Raw genomic sequence first — 8,836 nt, forward strand, 5'->3', positions numbered from 1 at the left:
TTATCTTGTAATGTAAAAGCGAGGACTAGCATATCTCCTGGCATCCATCATAGCGTGTGGATCATCTGGGTTGACCACATCGTTCTGATTGACTCTCATGGGTTCTCTGGGCACATGGGAAAAGTCCATTTGCAGTTGCAGCTGAGACTCTAATGCAGAGACCTTTCTTTGTGGGACCAGGATCTGGTGAGGATCCATTGGATCAACATCTGCACTCCTAGTGTTTCTGTGGGGTTCAGGTGTGTTGAATCGAAACAAAGGGATTTCGTTTCTCCTGGACAAAAACTGGGAGTACGGTGGTGGATTCATACCAGGGACGAAAACTTGCTTACTTCTGCCTAAGCTAACCAGAAAGTTGTGCTTGGGAGATTGATACACATCATATCCATTTTCCAGTGTTCTTTGGTTGAACACGCAGTCCTCTTGGCTGAAATAATGCTTAGAGAAGAAAAAAAAAAAAAAAGACAAATGTCAACAAAGCGATTTGGTTAAGGACAAACACCTGTTAAAGAGGAAAAGACAGACGAGATCCTGCAGAAGGTGTTTTCCGATCTTCCAGGTCTGCAACTCAGACAACTCATGTTAATCCAATATGGAATTTTCAACAGAGGTGTTACTTAGCCAACACTGCTTTCAACAGAGGGCTACATTGTTTGAGCTACTGTGAATCTATACCACAGCAAGATTACAAGATCTCATTGGATCTCTTTCTGCTTTCATATATTCCAGAAGGAACTCAGATGTGCTCTTTATCAGCTCTACAATTCAGAACAATCAAAGAGGAGAGAAAGCTTAACCTAAGTGGCAGGTTCTCAGCTTGCCAAAATCTACATCCTACTGCTGTAGTTGTACAGATTTGCCCTAGCTGAGGAAATGGATTGTATGTAGCAGACTGTGCCTGTGCCTGTTATCTGTAAAAGTAACTCACCGATCCAAAAATGTCTCCTTTCATGTCCATGCATAGGTAGCGTCCACTCTTCACACCTGTGATTATAACACAACCAGCACCCTCAGACTTGATCATTAGGGCACCTGTTTGAGAAAGCAAATATGTCAAATCCAGAATCCCATTTGACACCACACTCTTGCCTTACTGGTCCATATACTGACTAGAAATGTCCTTTGATGGATTTGAACTCATCTTCTATGTCATTTATTAGGACTATTGTGCACCCTAGATCAGATTCGATGTGGCTTTGTTTGATCCTTGAAAAGTTCCTAGAGTGGAGATGCCGCTACATGTCTTGATGCCTTGTTCCAGTGCTGAACTAACATTCCAAACAATTTTTTTTTCTGACATCCCAATTGAAGACCCAAGCCCACTCTGGGACAGTTTTTCCTATGTTCTGTCCCTGGCCATGACCAGAGGGAGTTTGATTGCCTCATTTTTATGACTGCCCTATGATATTCACTTTAAACTACTTTTTACTACGTTAAATAAGCTTAGCTCCCTCGACCTTTTCCAAAATTGTTTGTGTTGAAGGCCACTGACTATCCTGAAAACTCTCTTTTAGAACAGTTCCAATTTCGCCACATCCATCTCAAAGAGTTTTTTATAGTACTCCAAGACCAGGTTTATTGGTGCTAAGTAAAGGCTGAAAAGTAATTTTCCTTGATCTGTGGATCATGGTGGATGGCTTGCCATCTTCTTAAACAGAGTGTGTCCCCTGTAACCCTTAGTCTCTACCCAGGAGGGCTGTACACATCCAGCCTCCTCCCAGCCTGAGCAGCACTTTGGACTTTTTATTTACCTGGAATCTCAATGGCAGTGGTAGTGTGGTGACCTGGCAGAAATTCAGTCATCCTCTCTTTCATGAATTCATTAACTGTTTGATTTCAACCCCTCCTGTGAGCATTTCAAATATATGTGGATTTTTTTTCATGACAGATATGGCAAAACATGATTTTTTACTGGCTGTTTTCTCTTTTGCATCTCCCTGATTATTGCCCAACATGCCTAAAAACAAATTTTATAAAACCCATAGATATACAGGAAAAATAACACTAAGACAGAGCAGAAATTCCTACTAGTGTTTCATCAATTCCTTGAAAGAGAAATAGGGGAACTTGATTATTTTTTCTCTTTGATAAAGTAAACTTCTAAAATTCTCTTTTGTTCCTTATATTATTTTGCACAAGTATCACAAGAAGTGCTTATTAAATATAATTGTGTGGATGAAGGGCATGTTATGCAGTATTAATAAAAATGACTTTATGATGCGTAGCTACTTGTGTGCATAGCTACTGCTAAAAGATAAGTAATTTTGGAATCCTATCTAAGAACTCTGTGTCCTAAAAAAATGACTTACAACAAAACCAAGCCAAACTACACCTTTTTATTTTTATTTCAATTATTTATTTCTTTATTTATTTTTTAACTAGCTAATATGTTCAGGCAGGTATCCAGCAAAAAATTCCTGAATTTTCCATGAAAATAAACTATGATAGAACCTTCTAGTTACAAAAGGGAACAATTACTTCTGATGAACCCCAAAGGCTTAGCACTTCATTTATTACAGTCTGGACTTTCACAGTTTCCCCCCATTTTATCAACTGTTGCATGCTTAATTACCCACATTCTATGCACAACTGATTTTCTGCCATGCATCTGCATTAAATACACATATCTATAGATTCTCTTATAAACCAATTTTCAATAAAGAGTGGTACTGATACACTTGGAAGAAAATGACCTAATTTTAGTACCCCACCTCCACCCCAAAATATTTTATGACCATAATCAGGTTTTCACAACTGCTATGGTGATTTTTTTCAGCGCAATGTTATCACTGCAGTGAAAAGTAGCTCTTTGGGATATGTCATTATCAACTACTAATAAAAAATTCCACAAGAAACTGTGGGTAAAATCATGAAATGAAGGATAATCCAGGTAATTTTTACTTGCAGAGCATCACAGGAACCACACAACTTTAGTTATCTTCAACAAAGATATTCCTCACCTGTTATATTTCTTTGAAGAAAATTATTTCTTAAACAAAATGAGTGTTATAATTGTGTTTTTGATTCCATAGCTCTGCTCCTCTTTTTGCTTACCACCCAAGAAGATGGAATTTTCTATAGGTAGCGAGAAAGCAAAATTCTAGTTAGTCCTCCCCTGCTCCCATGAAGACAGAGGGTCCGTAATAAGTTACTTACTGTAAATGGTTTGGTAAGGAACACCACTGATGTGGCCATCAGCATTGATTTGGAGATGGAAGCTGTTCCTCTCTGTAGAAGTGTACAAGTGCATCAGCTGATCTCCATTCCGCCAGCTGGGATTCAGCAGTGGAGAGGAGTTGGGGAAGCCAACTGCAGCCTTCAGGATACAGAGCACAAGCAGCATGTACTCCAGGCAGCTGCAGAGACTGGTGTGTGGCATGGTTCTCAGCTCTTAGTGGCTGTTCAGTATCTGAAACTTGATACTCCTTTTGCTTCTCACTTTCCCTTGTTTGTCTGCGTCTGGAGCAAGAATCCTCAGATAAGTTCCCTTCTTTGCAGGGGCTTATGAAGAGCAGGAAAAGTGACATCACACAGGAAAAAAAAACTTGTCCACATCCTTGATTTTTGTCAAAGCAACATTTTAAGTTTTCCAAAACCTCAGGGGAAGGAAAGCACGTAGGATCTCTGGGCAAGGTGTAGGGGGAAAAAATATAAGGTTTCTAAAGACAGCTCACGAAAGCTAATCATATGTTCAAGTGTTATCGGCAAACTTGTGACATCTGAAAATTTCCCATGCCTCTACTGTTAAATCCAGAAAGAGCAATCCACTGTAATTTCTGTGAAGAGAATGACCTGTTAAATGTATCTTTTTTCTTCTTCTTCTCAGATTTAGATTTCTGCCTCCCCTCTTCATTTCTAAATTGCATTCTGATTTTTTGAAAACAGCAAATTAAAGCCAAAAACACAAATTAAAAAAAATCACAGATACATCACAATCTGAGAATAAGTTGTTCTGAGCCTGATTCCTTCATTATGGTGTGAGTTTAGCAATGAGTTTGTTGGACTGATATCTGTGTTGCCTCATTTAAGCAAGTGAAACTTGATGTGCACACACCTCACTCCAGCTAAGCTCTCCCTTTTATTTCTCCTGTTTGAATCACTTAGATAATTTGGAGTTGACCAAACAGCTGAAGATCAGCTCCAGAACACGTAGAATCTGCAAGTTCCCTTGTTGCATGTTTGGTTAGCAGTCTTTTATTGAGCCACACAGATTAGCATGGCAAGAAGATCTAGGATCTGAATCAAAACTAAAATCATTCCTACTGGCACATTTCTATTGCTTCGGGTATAGCAAACAAGCTTGGAAAAGCTACAAAGGGATGTGAGTAAATAGAAAATTAATAAATGTAAAGCGATGTTAAAATTGTTCCAAGATACCTTATCTGTTTTTTGTTTGTCCTGTCAATGTACAAAAGTTTCATCAACAACTTTTCTGACTTAAAACAATATTATTTTGATTATTGTATAAAAGTACTGTACTAATGGGATGCTGACTATACAGATTAAACAACAGTGATAGGAATAGTTGTGAAAGTAGGCTGTGTTTAGCTGTTTGCTTGTTTGTTTCAGAAATGAGTATTTATGATGAAAAGAGTACTAAACAATAAATGAATCACTTTTTAAGAAGACGCCTGGAGATTTTAAGTCTAGTGGTCCGGGATTCACTGCTTTCAGGCAGAGATGTTAGTAGGTTACAGGCTTTAGTTAGACACTGCAAAATTCTTTGTTCTATCAACACCTGTGAAGCAGTGTCATCAGCACAGAAATATATTAAAACTTGATAAAACTATGACAGTTGACCTGATATTTTAAAGCTTAAAACTAGCAAAACTCTGCCAAATTCTTCTATTACACCTGTGTAAATCTAGAAACTTGCACCTGTGTAAATGACAGCATTCTCCAGCCAAAGTGTATAAGGGTCAATCTGAGCAGATTGACAAAACTGTATTTACTGAGAAGCAATCTAGCCTACGGACATTTCACTGATTGCAGCATCTGAAACATTTTGCCATAATAATTTAAAAGCTATCTAAGAAGGAAAAAAACACCTTTTTTCCTTTTCTGTTTCCTTTTTTAAGTGTATCTATTTAGTGTCAAAATTATTCACTATTTTTTTTTCTGTCTGGTATCAAACATAAGCATTTTTTTTTTTTCTTTTGCTCTCTTTCATTTGACTACTGTAGAAATGTGGATGTGAATATCTCAGAAGCAGTTACAAAGGTTTCCACAAGAGGCACATATATTTTTTGTTATTTGTGAATGCAGTTTTTCTCATTCAATATTTCATATACATGATAAAGCCCTTCTGTGCTTATCATTACACAGTGTTCTGAACTCTTTCTGAGATCTTAGCTGCATAGAAAGAGTTCTGTGGTGAAATTCAGGCCATTTCTTAGCGTGTGTCAGTTTTGAGAACCTATTTCTTTTTTTTTTTTTTTTTTTTTTTGTTAATATCTCAAAGAAGTGAAGAGTACTTCCACGTGCTTAAATTCTTATGCATTTTCAGAAGATTTTCATTGTATCAGCAAAATTCCAGGCAGTTGAGTATAAGCTGCTGGGCTAAAACAAATATATTAAACTCTCTGCTGGAAAAAGAATAGTAACGTGGATTTTACCTTTTCACAAACATTTGTGTTCCAAAGTGCTGTGCTGAAACATGGAAATAGGCTAATCCCTGCTCTGAGGAACCTACGCTTTTAAAAGGAATGGAAGTAAAGTGGATGCTCTGAAAATTGCACTGTGAGAACATTTGGAAGCTTGAAGTGTGCTGGTGGGGAAGGACAGGGCTGGCTTATGCCTTAGTAACTAACACAGAGGTTTCTACCATGAGGATGGCCACATTGCTGTGCCTTCCACTTCCCCCTGTAGGGATACCTGACAGCAGCTGGAGAGCAAACAGATACACAGCAACCTTCAAAGGGCTCCTCTGGGATACTCAGTAATTTAAGAGCTGGCATTCAGCTGTTTGTGAAGTATTTTGCCCCCAGGAGTACTGTTGACTTTCACTTCAATTTTTCGTAATACTGGAAACAAGATCAGTATAAATAGAAATGTGCCCTATGAGAATCCTCGCTTTCCTATGCCACTTTTCAGACTCCCAGAGATGAAGTAGAAAACTCAGCTTTATGAATGCTGCTTCTGACTTGCAACTACCTATTCTCTTGTAAAAACCTAAAGTGGTTGGTAGAACCAACCAACCAAGTCAGATGAAGTACAATGTCATAAAGAACAGTTTGCTAGCATAGCAAACTTTCTGCTGTCTTTGAAGGGCATTTGTTTTCCAAATGTAATGCAAGTTCGTATTTGAGAAAAAAGAGAATGAATTGGATAATAATAATGTCCATGAAAAACGTTTTGTTTCAGATGATCTGCCCATTTGTAATGTACAATTTCTGTACAGAAAATATATATGAAAATTCAGTAAGATTATCAGTCATTTAGGGTAAAATATACTACAATCACATGTTGCAAAAATTTTAGTTGGAAATAAACTAAAAATTCTTCCCATGAAAGTGATAAAGCACTGCAGCAAAAGCCTGAGTGACCTGATCCATCTTGGCAGTTTACCTTATTGTAATCTTGGGCTGCACTAGAAACATCCAGGGACCCCTTTCCATCTATATCTTTCAGTGTTTCCATGACACTGGTTAAAGAAATTTATGCTACTGCATTTATTGACAGTTTCAAATAAAATATTAGAATAATTCTCCATACTTAGAAAGAAAATGAGAATAGATAATAAACTGTGCTCTAACATAGTTTTAATCTTACTTTAGTCTTTTTGATTCACGCATTTCACTGTGATGATTCTACAGTCTGGAAGAAGAGAGAGAAATATTTAGGCCAAAGAAATTAAGAGCAAAAAATGCGAAGTGGGAGAGAGGAAGAAAAATCAAAAGGCAAAATATGAAGACAAGGAAAGTAGAAAGGCTTTACGAGCTACTGCAAGACCAATGCACAGTTCTGGACTCTTCCAAAGCAACATAAAAGTCCAACTTTGTGAGCAGCAGGACAAGATAAATAGAAGTATATAATAATGGGGAAAATGGATATTGATAGCACATATGCAAGGAAAGATTAGGTTGGATGGAAACATGGAAAATAGGTGTCTCGAATGCTACTCTAGTCCAGATCTAAAATCACATAATGGCTTTTCAGATGTATTTGCACCTCTTTGCAGCCACAGTATTTCTTTGTGTTGCCTTCTCGCCCTGTCTGTTGCTGGTGAGAAGGATCTTGTATGACCCACAGTGCCCTGGGTACAGAGGTTCAACAACTGCTGGGACACTGATCCTGCACCTGGCCCCTGGTGATCTTTGGCCATTTTCACAGCTGGCACAAGTTGGTGTCATGCCAGGAGTGGTTGGGAAATGCATTTTGTTTCAAGGAATAAAAGCAGGCTGATTTTATCATCTTTATTGAAGTTTTGGACTAATCAAATTGCTCAGTTTTCTAAAAACAAAGATTTGCTGGCTGACATGCCCTTTAAACATAGAAATCCAACCTAAGGCGCCTTTTTTTTTTTTTTTTTTTTTTTTTTTTAAATATTCTTTACTGCTATCCATTCCTTTGCCCTAATCTACATTTTTACATGTTAGAGGTTGACTAACCCATGTATCTGTCCCAAACATGTCTCTGATACAGATGTCGCTTCAATACCACTTGTTCCATGGTTCATTTAGCCATATTTCTCCTCTTCTGGGGAAAGAGACACTTAAAAATGACGAAGATGAAATTTAAAAAATGATAGAGAACTTACATAAAGATGGAAATGAAGTTAATGTCTTCCTGACCTCTGATGATAAGCTCAACAGTAAGCTGAAATTGCATGGAATACAAACATACATTAAAAATTTAATACAAGAGAAATTTCACAGTCATACAAGTGGCTTTTAGATCTGCATGTTGGCTGTTACAGGATTATGGAAAATAACATGAAAATCTGCAGCACAGAATGTCTATACATTAGGTCAAGAATTCCAGAGCGTGACGAATATATGCCCCGTACGTGTCACTGTCATTGCAGAATGTTGTTTTCTGGTGAGCTGCTATGGAAGGGCTGCAGCTGAAATTTGCACTGAACAACAGTTTTTCTTTTACTGGCACATCCAGTACTGTTGACCTGTATTTCTAGGTAGTGTTGTCTAGAGAAGTGTAGTCTTAATCACTGAGGTTAGCTGCTTCAGAACTGTGCTGGCCAGAACTGCAGCGATAGATCACAAGGTACAGTGGGGTTTCAGGAGGTTCCTTTGCCAGGGGAACCCTGAGAAAGCAGAGCAGCTGGGCGGCTCCCGCGAGAGGCTGACAAAGCGTGGGCATTGCCACAGCAATGGAACCGCATCCACGCCCTTTGCCTTAGAAAAAGCTTCTGGGAGGGCAGTGACATGTCCAGGTACAGTGAGAAGGCAGTGCATGCAGAACCCACAGCACACTGCAGCAGCAGGTGTGGTAGCATGTGTGGCAGGACGTGGAAGTACAGTCCCTCCTCGCTCGGGAGACAAACTTACCTATGGGCAGTCTCCAAGACCACAGATTGACCATGGTCTCCAACAGGCAATGAGCTTGTCCCACAAAGACTGTGGTGACTCAGACAGAGTTCCTTCCCAAGAATGTGGCTGTTCAGGTCTCTGGCTGCAGGGAGTGCCTGAGCCTGCTGCTGCCTGGGGAGGGTAGCAGGAACTCCACTTGTGTGAGGTGTGAGCAGTTGGGAGATCTGCTTAGCATGGTTGCAGAGCTCAAGGAAGAGGGAGAGAGGTGAGCAGGAGATTGAGTGGTGGAGTAACTCCCGGGCATGCCAGAGAGAAATGTGCCAAGGAGACATACGCTTGAAAATGAT

At 39.0% G+C, this 8,836-nt stretch overlaps 1 protein-coding gene across 1 annotated transcript; it reads right to left on the minus strand.

Annotated features, from left to right (window-relative positions):
- Positions 1-3,379, minus strand: FGF23 (fibroblast growth factor 23; the record flags this gene model as incomplete). Its single annotated transcript, XM_079546552.1, has 3 exons — positions 1-438; positions 929-1,032; positions 3,157-3,379. 3 exons carry the CDS (start codon positions 3,377-3,379, stop codon positions 1-3), a joined length of 765 nt encoding a protein of 254 aa, XP_079402678.1.
- Between the last annotated feature and the right edge of the window lie 5,457 nt (positions 3,380-8,836).

Source organism: Tetrao urogallus (genome assembly GCF_951394365.1).
Source record: "Tetrao urogallus genome assembly, chromosome: 1".
Classification (NCBI taxonomy): domain Eukaryota; kingdom Metazoa; phylum Chordata; class Aves; order Galliformes; family Phasianidae; genus Tetrao; species Tetrao urogallus.